The 18,853-nt window shown below is 46.1% G+C and overlaps 1 protein-coding gene across 2 annotated transcripts in view; it reads left to right on the top strand.

The window, feature by feature from the left end:
* Spas (spastin) overlaps positions 1-18,853 on the top strand; it is an 83,167-nt gene that overhangs the window by 50,198 nt on the left and 14,116 nt on the right. For both annotated transcript variants that reach the window (XM_077672597.1, XM_077672596.1), the window contains 6 exons: positions 3,074-3,312; positions 5,846-6,094; positions 6,971-7,117; positions 9,915-9,990; positions 15,806-15,897; positions 17,731-17,810. In XM_077672597.1, the coding sequence (XP_077528723.1) occupies positions 3,074-3,312; positions 5,846-6,094; positions 6,971-7,117; positions 9,915-9,990; positions 15,806-15,897; positions 17,731-17,810 (883 nt within the window). The remainder of the gene's footprint in view (positions 1-3,073; positions 3,313-5,845; positions 6,095-6,970; positions 7,118-9,914; positions 9,991-15,805; positions 15,898-17,730; positions 17,811-18,853) is intronic.

Here is an 18,853-nt window from a genome sequence, read left to right as displayed (position 1 = left end):
CCGCATTGGCTGATGCTGCCTGTGATCTCTTAGTTTAAGCCATGTTTGGTGCATGGCCACCGAGAAAGGGGTGGGGGGTCCTTGTGAATGTGGAAGGAGCCCGTCAAGACAAAATACAAGCTTGGTTTATTGCAAATACTGCATTGGCTCAGGAAGGCGGATGATGTAGTCGCCCACCCCCGCTTGCACCAGGGGCGTCCCCCAGGGGTCAGTGCTGTGTTCTTTTGTATTCGTTTTTCTTTTGTTTTTACATTCAAAGTGTTTGCGCGGCTGAGTCTTCCCGTGATCTTTTACTTCGCCCATGTTGTGTGTGGGCATGCTGAGGAAAGGGTTCCTGTAATGTCACTAGATAAGATGCAGAGTACCGTCACTGAGGCACGCAAGTGTGCAACGGCGGCCATTTTGGTGTTTAATTCAGTGTTGCCAGATTGCTGGTTCTGCGGCATCACCGCTGACTTGGACGAGGTCATTTGTAAACAACACTGCCGAAGATGCAGCAACACGGCATCTTCGGATGCACTTCTGCAGCTGAAATGCTGCGAAGCACGTTCCTTGATTCCTTGATATCCTTGATTCCTTGATATCCTTGATTCACGTTTGGAATGTCACGCAGAGCAGCAGAGCAGGGTGGGCAAGCTGAGACTACCACAGCTGACCGACAGAAAACGCATAAACAACAACAAAATGGTGGCGCCCATGAACCGCCGCAGTGTAAACAAGTGTCGCGTAATGTGAACTGGCCAATGATCACGGCGGCGGCCTGGAACAATAGGAGAAAAGAGTGCCGATACTCTGTAACCTTATGTAGTGAGACTAGGTTCCTGTATGGGCCCATACTGTACTTGGGTACAACCTAAGAGCGATCCATGGAACTTGCCTCTCTCCCTCATCACCAGAGTGTGTTACTGCGAGTGTTTTCAATAGGACAGGAGTCATTTCCGTGATTTTTTGAACTTGTTTATAAACTTGTAGATGCGGTCACACATTAAAGTGCAATCTTCTTTCGAAACGTGCCCGCGCAAGGTTTCTCGCTTCGGCAGAGTGATACACTACGTGAACTACTATTACTCTTGTACCCGAATATAGAGGGAAATCTGGCGTGCTGTCGTGGGAGCTGCCGTAGCGGCCGGCAACATTCCTTTCTTTCTAAGCCTGGCTTGCAACGTTCTTTTTTGTGGCCGCTGCTGAAGGCAAAAACAACAGGAGCAACATTTTTCCTCTTGTTCAGGTTGCATTAGTCCTTTAAAAAGTTCGGACAGTGTTGCTTATTAGTTGTACTTTTATACTGATGAAAAACCTTTAGTCTTTTGAGAAGAACAATTGCAATTTGTGCCTCCACAGACAGCTTTCAAGCTTCTAAGTAAGCCATGCCAAGTAAACATGGAATGGTTATCTAGGGTAGACCATGGCGTGCTAATGCGTAGTTTACCGAGACACGGGCGCCAAATTTCACTCTACCATATGTTAGTAGGAAACCCTTGAGGTCCTTGTAGCTGTGAAGGGAGTTTAGGAACCATTTTTAGGGAAAGTCATCGAAGTGTTGGGTCAGGCATCAACTTTCTTCCCATTGGAGGAGTCGCTGCATTCGGGAATGCATTGTGCTTTCCAGGCAATCAGCGCTTTGACTTTTCTTTGTGTTGTTCTGCTTGCAGTGCTCTGTCAAGCTGCATGTGGTCTGTATTTTGTTCTTGAGCTTGCACCGTGTTGCAGCGCTAGCATTGTTTGTTCGCTTTTATGCGTCGCGCAGTTAACGCTGACCCAGAATTGAGAAACGTTGGGCGCAGCAGAGGTGGTGCCGCCACCATTCTGATTGAGAATTGCGTACCGGAATATGTATTATCAGGTGTTTGGTTGCAGGTTGAATCAACTTCGTGTGTAGCTTTCACTGTGTTAGTGATGCAGTGCAATCAGATAAGATAGGGAGGGGGAAAGAGAAAAAGGTAAGTGGTCTTTTGATGTGCGATAGCTGTTTCATTACTCATTTCTTGAACAAAGCTCTCGTTGAAGGCGCTGCGGAGCCCAAGGACCTTGGTTCAATCTCAGCCGCAGTGGCTGCTTTTGCGGCGATGAACGCGAAAAGCGAGAACATCCGTGTGTTTGAGAGATTTCGGCGCACGTTTAGGATCCCCAAATGGTGAAAATTAATCCGGAGCTCTCCTCTTCATATAACATTATAGTCCAGGTGTATCTTGGCACGTGAAACCCCCGAAACTGGAAAAAATTTGAGAAGGTGCAACCAACTTTGTGCATTGCATGTCCACCTTGTTTATACTCTATACAAGAAAGATTGGAAGAGTGGTGGCATTTGACGACACAAAAAGCTTCAAAAAGGAGACAATAACGGTGCTACCTTCTCTTTTTGGCTCTGTTTGGCAGTGCTGCTGGGTTCGCTTGGTCACTGTGTCTCGATATGCGTTGTAGCGGTCACCGCTTGAGAGACAAGTCTGGCACTCCAGTGCCTGTTAGTTTTGCAAAGTGTGCTCTCACGAGAGATGTTTGTTTGTTAGTCCTGAGAGAGGCCCAGTGAAAACTCTTGTCGATGGAGAACTACCGTATTTTCGTGCATATAATCTGCACCTCCCCTTTCAGCCCTTCAGAAGAGAAAAAAAAACTCGTATTTCCCGCTCATTTGATACAGGAAAGGCTGCAGCAAAGCTACTGCTCAAGCAACACATCACATACCTACTATGTAGACATAAAAAGCGTACCTATATTTAGCAAGTAGAATACACTGACTGCAAGGCAAAAGTCACAATTCACTCAGTGTCACTGCTCTCACTAGAGCATTCACTTGAGCCGCAGTCCTCACTGTTGTACACAAGGTCATCTTCACGGCACGACGCACATTGCTGTGAAGCTGCACTAAAGGAAAAATCTTGTGTATTATCCCTACCCATACTTCGGCGCTGAAATTTTCATATTTTTGGTGCGGGTTATACGTGCGAAAATACGGTATTGTCTGCGAGACACTACACACTTCATGGGCCTGGCTGATGCTCCTAAAGGCTGCAATTTTTTTTTGCATGAAGGTACCAGACGAGTGTTGTCACCCCGTTGTGGTTACAACCTGCAGTGACCCTGAGGAGTCAGGGGAACACCACGTGTGCGCGGGGTGGTCCCGCATCGCAAACGGGTGTGGCCGCACGAGCTCAGACGCTGCCACGCAACACGACCGTCGCCAGGACGACCGCCAAGTCTCCGTCCAGGGTGCCGCCCACATCCAGACCGGCGGCAGGCTCCAGCAACGCCCCCAATCCGACTCCGACGGCACGGCGGAGGGCCACGCAGCAACCACCGCAGCAGCCGCCCCGAGTGAGCGTTCCGTCCACTCGTGGTAGTGAAACAACAATTTTGAACTTGTGGAAGTACTGTATCTGCACAATTCGAACGCGCACCTTTTTGCGCTAAATGTAGGTCTAAAATTTGTGTGCGCGTTACGATCGCACACAAAAGTGAAATCGGATTCACAGCGAAATCTAACTCAATCTAATCGCAAACAATCCGCCAATATCACGCGCATGGATTTTGGCATACTTATTAAAACGCCTTCTACCAGGTACATGGCTTAACGTGGTGTCATGTTTTACGTCTGTGTGGTAAAATAAGCGGCAAGCTATATTTTTGAATTTCCCCAATGTAAACTAACCTGCGCATTATAATCAAGGGGGCGCGTTAAAATCTTGCAAATACAGTGCTGTATTGTCCTCTAGCCAAGGAGAGCGCAGGTTTTCTTTAAGGAACAGAAGTTTATTGGAGTGAACTTGTGGTTCAGAAAAGCTCAAAGAAAATACAAGCTGCATGGAAGTAGTCAACGAAGTGATGTGTGCAGGCTGGTGTCAACAAATCGAATGCTGCCGTGCTTGCCTTGTGAGCATTTACCTTTCGGTGTTAATCCTTCCAGAACCATTCAATCAAGCCTAGAACATTAGTGACCAAAGAACATTCAATTCCAAGGACGGCATGGTCATACTCTTTCTATCAAATAAAATAGCCGGTGTGGCATGCAAAGGAGGAGACTGAAACGCACACTTCACGTTTAACTTGGATAAGACAGCTGGTTGTGGCCAGATGTCTGTCTGTCTGTCTCTGTCCGTCTGTCTGTGCCTTGGCTTTCTCCAAGTGAGGAAAAATACTTTTTTGATTAGTTTCCGCACATCCTTGAAGTTTGTCATAGGCTGAAAGTGGTTTTGTTGGGTTCACTTGAGTTTTCATTGTGGTCGTCTCCTAGTAACCGTTAATAATGGAAAAAAAAAGGGAGTTTACGATTGTTTAAATGAGTTGAAGGGACATTGTGTGCTTTCAGTGATTGGCCACTACCTAGCAACTGTGTGAAGAACAGTGCCAACTTTCTTGCGGTGACTTTAACCCTCTCACTGCCACGCCTGAGATAACTCTGGCAACCACACACACTCACTCCGTGCTTCTCCCGAGCCAACTCTTATAAAAAGAAATATTGGGGACTGGTCATGACATCTGTTGAAAAGTCGCGTAAATGCATAGAGTGTGTCAGGTAAATTTGATCCCACAGATAGAGCTCATGCTTCTTCAACCGCACCACTCCAGCTTATCTCAGCAGCACGGCTCTGTTGGTTATGGCGAGTCAGATGTGACCAAAGCAGCAAAGGAGGTCTCGCGGTCTGTGTCTTAGCTGCAAGATGTCACCTTGTGGGGGCCATATTGTTTTGAAGAGTATGATACCAGAAAGTTTTTCAAACATTTAGACATCCTTTTCAGTAGGTAACTTTTTGTGTAAATATTTGTGTTATTTTTTTTGTTGTTGTATATTAAAATTGGGAATAAGGTGTTGCACGTCATAGTGCATTATGAGACTGAAATTTCGACCGAATGTTGCTGGAAAAATAAAAGTTCAGGGAGTGAGGATCAGTTGTTAAAAAAAAACAAAAACAAAAAAAACGGCCACCTTTGCAATGGAGATGTGAAGACTACGGAAACAGTGGAGGTGGTGGTCTTCACTATAGCTTTAACTTGGCTTTTCTTAGTCCTGCCCCTTTTTTAAAAGACGAAGAAGATGTTTAAACAGCGAAGCTTTGTCTCTTTGCAAACTGAGTCAAATCATAGTCCACAATCCACGCTTGTAAAGTCCAAAATCCAAACTGCCAGAGTGCAAAGTCCACTTCAACCACGACAAACTCCTAAACCAACACCCGTGCTATGCATTCCAAAATGCTGTACTTCCCGAATGCAATGATAGTGCAGTCGGATAGACGCTGGTTTCATAGCGCGAGGGACCAAGGTCCGATTCCGGCTGTGGGAAGCGTTTTTTTTTCTTCTTGAGGCGTGCGCTCCCAACATCTGCGCGTGGGGTACTTTCCCGTACACTTCTAGGCCTAGCATTTTCCTCCTCTCCACTTTGTTAAGCAGAGTTTTCTGTTTACAGAGTTTTCTGTTGAGAGAGTTCCGCTGTTAGAACTCAGCAGTGAAAGGGCTAATCAATAGTGATCTTCATACGGCTAGTGGATATTGGTGGTTGAGCAGTTCAGTCGTTTGATGGGTGCCTTATCGTCCATAATGCGGTTTCAATGCTTGTTTTGTGGTTTCTTTAAACAAATTTTGAAGTCCAAGCTGTATGCCTTATTAGCCCGACGCATGCGCTTGGCGTCTTTGGCCTTGGTGCCTTGGAGTTCTTGCCTACAAAGATATGGTTTTTGCCCACGGAGACCGTTTTTGCCCACAGCGGTGAAACTGCTGGGGGGTAGAGGTATACAGCTTTGCTGTAAAACAGAGCTTTGTCTCCTGTTTTTCTATGTCCCCATCTTTTTTGTGCTCTGTTGTGATTTCTTTCTTCTTACCGGCCTCTTCTTCCTTTTTGTGTTTCCCTCGCCAGGGTCGGCAGCCTCCGGCATCCGCACAGCGGCCAAACCACGGCCGTGGTGGCGGCGGCCAACAGCAGCAGCAGCGCAGTAGCCGGTCAGTGGTGTCTTGCCTGAAGGGGGTGGAGCCGCGGCTGGCGCACATGATCCTGGATGAGGTGGTGGACGGTGGCCCCATGGTGCTGTTCAGCGACATTGCCGGCCAAGATGTGGCCAAGCAGGCCCTCTCCGAGATGGTCATCCTGCCCACCGACCGGCCAGAGGTGGGTGGGTGGGGTTTGGCCATAGGGCGGAAGGCGGTTGGGAAGAACAGGCGGGGCATGGTGCTGTGGGCTCTTCTCAGCCACTCATCGTTGTACGTTTGAGCTGACCTTACTAATTCAAGCGACAGCAACGCTGTGAAGAGCAGGCTTAGCGCTATGTGGACTAACATTTGCTGTGGTCCTTTGCAGCTCAACATCAGCAACACCATTGTCCCTACAGAAGTCTTGTGGCAGCATTGTGGCAGGCTGCCGTGATGTTTGATGTAGACGTGTTGTTGGATGAGTGTGCTCTTTTTCCACCACTATTTCTTTAAGGGGGCACATGGGTCTTTGATCAGAAAGTTTGTCTTTACAGTGATGGTAAAAATTGAGGGACGTATGTAGTTTTTAATTTTGATTGTAGATGTAAAATTTGTTTTTGTGTAACATGACCATAGTCAAATTTATTACCACTTTTATATTTGATTGTTTGACAGGTTTTGTAAAAAAACTGCTGGAGGGATGCAGCTGAACAAGGTACCAGTGAACTGTGCACAAATCAAGGAGTCCAATAAGACTAACAGTATCATTTTATCTGGTCTGTAGCATAAGTTACGACCGTTTGTTTGAGCTTCAAAGGTGGGAACCAGAAAACCGGTTTTGCCTTCCAGGCCAAAACTTGAGGTTCACTGATGGCGTCATTCGTTTTAGGAAAACTCGCTGCAGGAAAGCTAACTTTGCACGATTGGAGGACATATGATGATAATGATGATGAAACAAGAAAAAATGCTTCCCGGTTGCAGCAGTTTGGATTTCGGACTTTGGTTTAGACCCATCTTTGTCGTTAGACGAACGGGTGTTTGAATGCATTTCCTTTCCCCGTTCATTCCACCGCAGCTGTTCACTGGCCTGCGGGCTCCCCCCAAGGGCCTGTTGCTCTTTGGTCCCCCCGGTAATGGCAAGACCATGCTGGCCAAGGCAGTCGCCCATGAGTCCAACTCCACTTTCCTCAACATCAGCGCCGCCTCGCTCACCTCCAAATACGTACGTGCCCACCTCTCTTTCTCTCTGATCTCCAAGCATGCGGCTCTTTTGAGTGGAGGAGGAGAGGGGTTATTGTGGATGAGGTCTAGATTTTCGATTATGTCTGGTTTATGTCTGGGTGAGGTCTGGATTATGTGAATATGAGTTGTTCACAATCTCTTTATCTTTATCTGTTGCGATGAAATAAACCTTGTTGTTGCTAGTCAGCGCCTTGTCTTGGCAATCTTGCGTCCCGTTTAAGCGCTGTTATTGTCTGTCAAGTTCGGGATACTGTTTCTCTGAGCTTTAAATGCCTGTCAGTTTTGAAGGGGCTTACTTAGTTTGTATCAGTTGGGGAGGAGTTGAAAGTTTTTTGTGACAACCTTTGTCAGAAGTGTATAGGCCATGCCAAAAGGTTATGCTCCTTAGAGAATTCAAAATGCAGGCATTCTTCTTCTGCTTCTTTTTGTTTTTTTAATTGCGATAGTATGCCCGTTGACATAAATAAGCGTTCTTCTTAAGTGATACTTTGTGCCAAAAGGCTGGCGAAAGAACTTTGTTTTATGGATGTTACAGACTAATTTGTCACACCTGGACATTAAGCTCTTGCTTTGAATGCTTTGCTGCCGAGATATACTTTTGGCATGGCCTAGAAACTTTTGACACAGGCTGACACTTTTGACACCTTGTAAATGCTGAAGAACATTCACAGATTCTGTAACTACGAATTCAGCGGATACTAAAGATAAATTTTGGAACTTGTTGTGTGGCCAGTCAGAAAACATTTGGCCATCCGGCCGGACTGGGGTTGAGATAACGAGTCGAACCAGCGTCACAGTCTAGTTCTATCTGAGGCTCAATTTTGAGCTCTGCCCATTTCAAAGAGTCTGTTTCCAGTGAGCCCTGAGACTTGAGGGCGGAAGACACGGCTGTGATGCGAGATGAGCATGCCGGGGATTGGTTTCTTTGTAGTGGTGGTGGTGGCCAAAGGCCTCCCAACCAAAATTTCACCATGTCAAGAGATAGATGTGAAATGGGCATGAGTGAAATGTACACAGCTCTCAGTTCAGCCCCTTGTGCTGTTTTACCAGGAGTTGCGTTTAAATTGCAAAGCAGCCAGCTAGGGGTCGCTGATGCTGACGTTAGTGTTGAGCAACACAGGCTGAAATGTTTCTTGTTTGAGCTGGAGACTCTGCCTTTGCATTTAGGGGGGACACTGCTCTTAAAATAGCTTCCTCTAATTGTTAAGTAAACTCTGTGAAACTTGTCAGTCTTGCTGCTTTCGTTCCACTGATTTCAAATATGGCACTATTTTTTGAGGGGGTCAATCAGTTCCCACGATAATTAGAGGTAATTAGCCACTTTTGGAGGAACAATAGAGAAGCCTGTGCTAGTCACATAACTGTGGTCTTTATATTTTCCGATACTATGAACCCTGGTGAAGGCAATAAGAGAATTTGTTTTCTGATGCACTGCTTGGAACTAATTTTACAGCTCATTAAACTTTGGCGTTTGAAATGGGCACTCAAAATGGTTCCCTGCCACTGGTGCCACCAAAGTTTTAATGAGCTGTAAAATTGCTCCTATGAGGTTCGTCAAAAAAAACAATTCTCTTGTTGCATTCACCAGGGTTCATAGTATTAGAAAATATAAATATTACAGTTATGTGTCTAGCACTGCTTTGTCTATTGTTCCTCCAAAAATGGCTAATTACCTCTAATTATCTCGGGAACTAGTTGACCAACTGAAAAAAAATAGTCGCATATTTGAAACCAGCGGAAAAAGCAGCAACATTGACAAGTTTCACAGAGTTTACTCAACAATTAGAGGAAGCTATTTTAAGAGCAGTGTCTCCCCTTAAGTTCGTCCCAGTCTTGCGCTAAAATTGCATTTCAGAGTGCAACAAAGTGGTACATCGTGCTATGTGTGCCTCGCTACGTGAAGCCACAATTGAGGCATCATGTGTTCTAAAGCAGACCATTTCCTGCTGCTCTTACCTGCCGCAATGGCTCGGTAGCTACGGCCTTACCACCAGTGAGCACGAGACGCAAGATTCAATTCCTGGCCACAGCTGCTGTTTTAAATGCAGAGCATTTCTTTAACTCGCGATGTCACCCGTTCTAGGCGTCCGTAGTAGTCCGCATTGCTCGCCTCGACATGCCCGGCTCACACGTTTCGCTATCGGCGCGATCAACATTCGATAGCGCGCCCAGGCACGTTTCAAGGACACTCTCTCCCCTCTCTCGGACGTAACGTGCGCCGAGGCTGCCAATTTTACTGCTGACGAGCGTTCTCTCGTCAGCAGTTGCCACAAGTGCAACAACATTAACGTAACGCAAACTACTTAACGTCGTGCGCCCCCGGAAATGCTCTGCATTTGATCGTGCCCCTCGCGAGGGGGATGTTTCACTGCGTCGCCATGCGAACAGTTTGCCACGCTTTAGTTTCAGTTCCGTATCTTCCCGCCGCGGCCGTGGAGAGAAGGCGGCCGGCCGCGACTCTCGCCACCGCGGCGCTGCGGTTGCGAGTTGCGCTAGGAAAGCGAGTGTCGTCTGCTAGCGGGGAGCGGAACGCGTTCCGCTCGGCATCTCTGGTCTTCGCCACTTCTGGCTGCGCACTGCAAAATAATTTTTTTCTTTCAGCAGATGTGACACAACCGTCCGTGCGTATGCGATAGGTCCCCAGACGATCCCAGTCTGTCTGCAGTCAACTCCACTATGGGGTACCTTGTAGGCCAGCTGCAGCGTGGGCATGTCAAACGCCATTGTTCTTGTTTTAATGTGCTGCTGTTTTCTTCCTCTCTCTCCCGTGGACCAAGGTGGGCGAGGGAGAGAAACTGGTGCGAGCCTTGTTTGCTGTCGCACGGGAACTCCAGCCGAGCATCATTTTCATTGGTGAGTGTCATGGTTCGCACAGGTCCTTGAAAACCTTGAAAACCCTTGAATTTAGAAGTGTCAATTTCAAGGCCTGGAAAGTTCTGGAATTTTTAAAGGGTCCTTGAATACCCTTGAATTTTCTGGAGATAACCAATGGTCTTTTCACAAGAATTTAAAGTGTTTGTCGTGTATTTTGGGCGCTAACAAATGTAAAGAAACATTGTAACAATCAAGATTAAGTGTATTGCGTGAAATGACAAGTTTGGGGAATTGTTTTTTGTTACAAGGCAACATTGAGAGCAGGCACTTGTCAATCCATTCCATGTCACTATACAATCCAGTGAAAGCCAGCTTCTGTTCTCTATCTTGCATCTTCCATCTAGTCTGTGGACGCTCGCTCCTTGCATGTTTGCTGTGCCTCATACGCTCCATCTGCATTTGCTTTTACGTGCAAATCGTGGACGTGCACATTGTTCATCCTGCCTTGCAGCAACACTTGCGGGTTTAATTTCAACTGATACTTTGCTGACAAAGCAGGAGATGCAGGCAACCTTAACGAAGTTTTGAAATCAAACAGCCTGAGCAAAACAAGGGGAAAAGGAAAAACCTCTAAATACCAACCGTGAAATAAAAAATACAGCTGGGGGAGCATTCACGAACCCGTTTGCGCCTATCTAAATTTTCACTAATGTGCTTAGGTATTGTGCAATAAAAAACTTTTGCATTGTGTTGAAAAAGTTATAAAATAATCCCGGGGACCTTGACAATTTGTTTTCTGGTCCTTGAAAGTACTTGAAAACCCTTGAATTTTTGCTTTTGAAGCCTGTACGAACCCTGAGCACGTGCGCTGCATTTTTAGAGTGGAAACTGCATGCATTTAGATCATTTGTAGAGATGCCTTTACTCGGGGCTGGAAAAGCTGTCGCATGGGTTCATTCTTTGTTCACTATTTAGGTTTTTGAAGGTTTTATGATTTATTGGGTGCACTTTCAGTGAAGGTTGTGGACGCACTTTCGGCTTCCACGCTTCGCTCAACTTTTTTTTAGGAAGGGGGTGGTAAATTTTTAGGGGAGAAACCATTTAGGGGCTGGGGCTGTTGGCATCTCCTGTTGTCGTCGTCGTAATCGTCGTTTGTCTCGTGTAGTCGCGCTACTAAAACAGTGGGAAAGTTGCTAAGGCCTCGCGCTGGAACGTAACGCATACTAAAAAAACCCCGGGACACTCGTTTATGCCTTGCGCTGGAGTGCTTCGTAACACATTCTAAAAAAACACCCGAGACACTAGTTAACGCCTCGCAGTAGAGTCCTTACTTTCCCACCAATGCCCTTACTGACTTATTAGTGTTCAAAACTGATTCGTTACAAGTCCAAACAGCTGCCACTGCTGCTTCTTCCCCTTCCTCTTCTTGTCTTTTTTTTTTAATTAACCAAGGGATCACCTAATACAGTCGAACCCGGCAATAACGAAACCGCCGGGAAAGCCAAAAAATTTGCTTTTGCGGGAACTTCGTTGCTGCGAGAATGAAACATAAATGACAGGAAAATTGGCCACAAGCCGAAAATTTATTTCCGGAAGTCCGTTTTAATTACTTTACGAGCCTTACCTTGCAGCAACTTCACAGCCCAGCTCTCACAACAAGTGCTTCATTGCTAGTCGTCGCGCGTGTCTAAGAACGACGGGATCGTGTCAAACGCATCCAAAACAACCCGCAGGTTCGCCTTCTCTGCACGTTTTTCTCCTTGGCCCTGAGCACCGCGCATGGCTGGGCTCGCAAACTAAGATTGACAGTTGGGCTAGTTGGTTTTGATTCATCGTAAGTAGTGCTCGTGGTGTGTGTCTTCTCTTCTGTGTCCCGTTTAAGCGCTACTTACGATGTCGCAAGCAAAGTCCAGCTTCTTCTGTTGACGAACTTTTTCAGAGTGTGCACCTCGTTACAGTGCTGTTCACAGAACTAAGTGAGCACCGTTTTGTTGACGTCCAGAAAGGCCGCAGCCGTCAATGTTTTTTTTTTTTTTGCACGCGTGCGCCTTCAGAAAGTGGCAGCCTTGCTTTTCAAAATGGTAGAGCTAGGTTCCGGCAGTTCTAAACTCGCCGGCGCTATCCTGCCTTCCTCCACTTGAGCCACTGACTTGAGCCTTCTCTAGTGGCGATAAAAGCTTCCGCTTTTGGGCTAGCGGAGGCATCTTACTGAGAGTAAACCGGCCGATCGCCGCACACACATCAAACGTGCATGAGCTGCTCAGCGGTAGCAAGCTAGCGTAGCCCAAGCCAAAGCTGTGCCATGAGTCACCATGTGTCGCCCCCTGGTGGTGTTGCGGCGAGGTTGCCTCCACGACTGCCTGCTGCACAGCCTTTAGTAAACAAACATGGCGGGGGCCATGCAAGTGTGCTTTGGCAAAAGTTTATGCACTTTGAGTCCGAGGAGAAGGAATTGTACCACTTTTTGGTCAATGTTACCCTCAAATAGGTAGGTAAAATGCCGACGAACTTGCAGCGAATTTCGTTAACGCGGGATTGCTTTCCAGAAACATTTCGTTGCCGTGAGATATGAAATACGTGGGCGTCTATGGACGTTCGCCGGGGATCCGAAAATATTTCGTTGCCGCGGGAATTTCATACTCGTGAGATTTCGTCATCGCGGGGTTTGACTGTAGGGCTTTGTTAGATTTGTGGCAAATTAGGCTCTCGCGAAGTGAATCTGCTGCACTGTGTTGCGCCCAAGCACTAAATATTTTGGCTGTTGTTTCATGAGCTGCATTAAAATTCGCATATTTTTTTTCCTTCTGTTTTTTTTACGTCTTTCTACTGTATTGTCACATTTTTAACGACTTGTCATAATGTACCTACTTTTTGGCATTTGCTTCTGTCCTTGGCTGATTTTGAAAAGCATTAGAGCACGGTAGTTGCGAGTTGCGAGCTCGTTTTGCTGTCTTTGCATTTCGTGAGGTTAGCTCACTTTATTCATATGAGGTAGGGAGTGTTCGCTGTATTTTAGCCTGACCAATATGCAAATAGGAAAAAGCCCGAAGAAAGTGTTCGCATTACACTTAAGTGTTATACTGCTCTCTTTAAGCCTGTTCAACGGGAAAGGAAATGTAAAAGAACAAACTTACACCACAGAAAAAAAAACCTTAAAGTACCGTATTTACCCGATTCTAACGCGCCCCCGATTCTAACGCGCACCCGATTTTCCTGGCAAAAAAAAACGAAAAAACTTGCACCCGTGATTGTAACGCGCACGGGACTTTGTGACCCAGACAAATGAATGCGAGAGAAACGGGCGATTTATTTCCCGAAGTAATCTCACTTGTCTCACTCCTCGTCGCTCTCTGCTGACCACAACATCTCGGCCTCGGTGCCTTCAAGCGCGTTTGTGATGCCACACTTCTGAACCAACTGTCAACCATGGTCGATCTGATTATGGCCCACGCCTCGCACGCCCATCCCGAGAGCTTCTCCAGATGTACATGCTTCATCCGACCGCTCGTTTTGAACGCGTGGAAGCCGCTGCTGCCATTGCTGTCTTCAAACGCGCAAGTGAAACGATTTCACGATTTGTGTGAACGCCGATTGAAAAACCTAGGCGCCTGAACTTGCTGCTATAGAATACTTGCTGCGTCCGAAAAATCGTTACTGAAAGCTTTGGCGCCATTTGAAATGGCGATGGCGATGGGTGGGACGAAATTTCCGCTGTTTTGGCAGTTTCGGTTTTGTATCCGATTCTAACGCGCATGCGATTTTTCGGCCTATTTTTTCGGAAAAAAAGTGCGCGTTAGAATCGGGTAAATACGGTATAAGTTTTTAAGTACAGTTGCCTAAGCACTACAGGTGGTTGCCAACTGAACACTAGAACTTGAAATTGTAATTTGAACTCGTAGGAGTTCCTTTTCTCCGTCAATATGAAAAGTATGCAAAGAGGCGTTTTCCCTCCTCCTGTTAAAAATTGGGGGTCATGAGAGTGCTTTGATAACCTTAAAACATTTTGTGCTGCGGCAGGGATCGGGAGATCATAGAGCATATTGTCATAGACTGCACAGAGATTTGACCACGGCAAGACGATGGGGAAGCGCCATTGACAGAGGCTTTGGGGTTTGGTGTGGGGGGGAGCCTCAACTTCAGGGCCATAGAGGGGATGAAGAGGCGGCTGAAGTGGTGGATTGGATTGGATTGGAAAAATCTTTTATTGGGCCAGCGGTTGTGGAGAGAAAGTAGGGAGGAGAGTGAGATGTAGGAAGAGTACTATACCGAAGTAGAATGTAGGACAGAAGGGTGGGGGGGGGGGGGGGGGGGGAGGTAAACAGGTGTGCAAGGGCAGGAAAGGGGGAAGTGATGGGAGTTTAAAACCAGGGGGGAGTAGGGGAGCTAACCCATTAGGTTACTCAAGGGTAGGGCGAATAAGCAGAATAATGCAGGCAAGTCGGTGTCCCGATACAAAGGGAGGGCCTCAAATCATCATCATCAAACCCTTGTTTTTGAGAAGCTTGTTTTCAGGGTTTTGAATGTCCTGAAATTTTTAGACACTTCAAAATCTTTGAATGTCTAGAGCTTTCTTAACAAAGAATGATGGTAAGTTGTCGAAGGAGCAATTGTCGGTGGAGCCGTCGTTTTGAGAAGGAGACCGGTCTGAGATGAGTGCCCTTTCCGAAAGATTGGCTTCCAGCCACATTGCCATTTTTTTACCATTCCTGACCATTTGAAGCCTCCATCTCCCCCTGGCCATCGGTCATATTTGGATTTTTAACTACATGGTCCCTGAAAATCGGCAGAGCAAGCCTTGAACGTCCTTGGAAGGCTATTAAATCTTCATCATGTAAATGAGCCCGAACTGCCAAAAATATTTTCTCTTGTAATTTGAAACTCAATCAAGTGTTAATCAGCCAGATTTAGGGGAAATCCCCAAGGTGGAGTAAATTTCTGTAAAAAAATGTTTGACATCCACTTCAATGCAGCTGTATGGCTACAAAGGAAAGCTGTACAGCTTTCTCAGAAACTTCGCAGTTGAAGAAACAAAATGGCAGCGTCTCCACTCCATGGATGATGGCGAGGGTGCGGAGTACGGGGACTCGAAATGACATCCAAGTTGCGCCCCTAGTGACATCCCGACCGTCGTTCGATTTTAGTCGTTTTGCCTCCGCTTGCCGCGCTTTTGTATTTGAGGAAGCTTTGTTTACGTTGAGCAGCAGCGTGACGCTTCTTACGTTCGTTTCCCTCCACGGCGGGGAGAGGGTGTGTGATTTCTGGAACCCGTTTATATACGCGGTGCACCGCGGCACCATCTCGTGTTTATGCGTAGCACCATTCAGCGTAGTTCGATGCAGTCACTGTGTATTATAACTTGATCACAAACACACTACACCGGTGTTTTTGCACATTTTCTCATTGCTGCGTTGTGTTTGTGCCTGTTTTCGGGTGTTTCGGAGTGTTTTTGCACCGTTTTAGATAGTTTCCGCATCAATTTTCGCTTGATGGCGGTGTGTGCACGGATGGACGCGGCCAGACATTGGGAGGTCCTAAGGTACTCCGCACCGTTACAGACGAGGGAGTAAGCCGGTTGACTCTCGGGTACTAACTCACGGTTGTAGCCCAGTGGGTAAGACGACTGGCACTAACTCTGTCTACTCTACCAGACACAGGCTCGAATTTTGCCGGTGCATGTGTGAGTTTTTGCGGTTGTAAATGCTATGTGCACGGACGTGGACGGACAAAGTGAGGTCCTAAGGTGCTCTGCACCCAAAATTCGTCCTGGTCCAGGATTCCAGAAAAACTCACCCTGGTGCTTCACTTGAACTCAGTCGTAACTTCGTTCCCGGTGTTCACTGTCCCTGCTGTCCAGATGAGGTGGACTCTCTGCTGAGCGAGAGGAAGGACAACGAGCACGAGGCCACGCGCAGGCTCAAGACCGAGTTCCTCGTCGAGTTCGACGGGGTGAGTGGGCACTGCGCAGGGAGCCCCGGCACCCGCTGTACTTCTTTGCATAGCACCGACTGCGCAAAGCAACGTTGCATTGAGAATGTGTGGCAGAGGGTGCTAAGGTAGAGAAGGGACGCAAAGATGCGACGCGTGATGCTTAGCCTGGTGCTGTCACCAGTTACGTTTATCGTGTCGCAGTACGAGTGAATTTGCAACTCTTGCATGTTTTCAAATGTATTGTTGTACTTAGGAACACTGCCATATTTAAGGGGGGGATGTGGCAAGTAAAACGACGTATTTATTTTATTTATGGACCTCAATGAATCAAATTATGAGCTTTTATGTAACTAACCATTCTAACCAACAAAACTGAAGTTGGTTTAAGGCTACCTTCTATACTTTTGTAAGTTAGAAGACCGATTACTTGAAAGCTGCATTTAGCATAACTAATTAGGCAAGAAGTTGACAAGATTTTGATGTCGGCATAATCAGAAAGGCCTATTCTATGCAAGGAAGCTATCAGATTATTGCATTATATCCTTTAGGCATAACGAAAGAACAAGAAAAGTTTTGCTTTCCTTTCGAAATCACAAAAAGTTTCATGTAGAACAACTGAAACTTCTTTCTTTTTGGACACCTAAAGGAAATAAAGCAAGAATCTAATAGCTTCCTTGCACAGAGCAGACCTTCCTGATCCCACTGATGTAAAAATCTTGCTTAGTTCTAGCCTAATTAGTTAATTAATCTTGGGGAGACTCTGTGAAGGTGATTAGCCTGGTAACTCAAGAAGTATAGGAGATATTTTTAAACTGATTTGAGTTTTGTAATCAGGTTAGTCAACTACATAAATTTTCCTAATTTGACTAAATTGGGCCCATAAATAATGAAAATTTTACTTGTCACGTTCCTGCTCAAGTTGGAAACGTGGCTTCTGGAAGAGGTCATAATATTCCGAGTGGTGCAGCCAGTGCCTCAGAGGCACAGCACTTGCAAAGCTGTGTTGGCATAGAACCTGCATTGTCTGTGAAACTTAGCGAATGCTTCATCTCAATGTGCGTGCTTATGTCATCACACAAATTCTGCATGAAAGAAGAAAGGCTGCCCAGGTGACTACACTCATTTGGTGTCTGGAGAGGTCACACCGCCAAGCACAGCTGGTTTAGGATGACCTTATATGGCATGACTAGTGTAAAGTAGTTCCGAACGTAAGGGTGGTTCCAGTATTGCCACAAACTGTCTCCTTCGATTTGTTTACTTGTGTTTTGTTATGTCGGCACTTGTCTAGATCATCCTCTTTTTAGAGCTGAGCATGCATCGGCTCTTTTTGTTGCGGGCCAGGCCTAGCAATTTTTGTTTGATAGGGAGAGGTTTTCGCCCTGTTTGACAGCAGCCTAGACTGTTTTTGATTGATCGACAATGTTCTCCATCCTGTTCAGCTGTTCCGGAAAGAATAGTACTGAGAGATAAGTGCTTGCAGGGAAAACGCCACAGCATTCGTTTCAGCGACGATCGTCTGTGCACGTCACTTCATTAACTGCTTCAAGACAATTGTGTTTTTTCAATTTAACGAGGGGCACAAGTTTGCTCTGGTAAACTTCATTTTCCTTCACCAACCTGGCATCATCTTTGGGTATGGGACAGTGTGTCACCAAAATGGTCTTGTTCCCAGCTGTAACATGCATCTTTTCTTTTTTTCTCTTCACTGTTTTTTTCTTGTGCACAAGGCATGCCAGTTTGAGTGGGGCATTATTTGTGAGACAGTGTTTTGTCTTTAAAGCTGCGGTGGTGGGATCTTGTGTGGCCCAGGCTTGATTTTGTTTTCTTCCGACGCCTTCCCCTCAAACGCAGCTCCACTCGGGCAGTGAAGAGAGGGTGCTCGTCATGGGGGCAACCAACAGGCCTCAGGAGCTCGATGACGCTGCACTCAGGTGGGCACTCGGTGTACACTGAGGGCGATTCTGAGGCTCTCTGGTCGAGTGTGTGTGTTTGTGCTGCTGTCAGACATTGGGTGCGTTCCAACTTTCCCTTTGGACGACTTCGTTGCCATCTTCGCAGACAGTCCGCCATGTTAAGCCCCGTCCCAATTCAAATCAAAACAGTAACAAAGACTGCTTCACGGAGACAGCATCAAAGTCAGTAACGTTGCAGGCTACCTTCATGCCTAACTAATAAGTTACACCAGCACCACCTTCTTGCGTATTAATCGTGATCGCTGAAAAATGGTCAATTTTGATTGCTTCCAGAAAATGTTTTTTTTTCTCTTGAGCTACTCGACACATTTAGCATTGCTATGCATGAAATTGTAGCTTATAGTTTTCTCTTCCGAACACATAACAGCAGTTTTGTGAAAGATACAATTATTTGCAGTTTGTTGGTCAACATAACAAACGAAATGCACCAAAAAAGCGTACACAAAACACAAATAGGCGGTTTTACGGAACCTAAAAATTGTTTTTGAAATTCTAAGGTATGTGAAATGTTTCTACGTTCCTAAGCTCGGAATCAGTATGTACATTGAGGCTGTACACCAAGTTCTGCATTTTTGCAGGCCCAGATGGCGTCAGTTGTACGAATAGCGCTGTTTTGAGTTTTTGCGGGGATAAATGGATAAATGGATGGATGAATCATCACTTATCCATGAACGATAACCTATGGCAATGGTCACGAAAGAGTTAATGTTGCTACAAACTAATTTGTTCTTTTATTAAAATATTTAGTATAATTAGGTAACTAGTGAGGAAGATGCTTTTTTTTTATGTTAAATCACGTAACGTTTAAATAAATAACGATATTATTTATGAAACCTGCGGCTTGCGTTTGTCAGCATGTCTGCTACGAGGTTGTCGTCTGCATTGGTGACTGCTGTGCCATTCTAGTTCTTCCTTTAGACACCTAATAGTCTGCTTTGTAAGCTTTCTACCAAGCTATGCGCGAATTGGAATACAGCCTTACTCAGCATGGGCTTACCGCG

The sequence above is a fragment of the Haemaphysalis longicornis genome, unplaced genomic scaffold (genome assembly GCF_048455015.1).
Source record: "Haemaphysalis longicornis isolate Haplotype H1 unplaced genomic scaffold, Haemaphysalis longicornis Haplotype H1 scaffold_6, whole genome shotgun sequence".
NCBI lineage: Eukaryota > Metazoa > Arthropoda > Arachnida > Ixodida > Ixodidae > Haemaphysalis > Haemaphysalis longicornis.
Note: the sequence above shows the minus strand (reverse complement) of the source record. Positions and strands in the feature narration are given on the sequence as shown.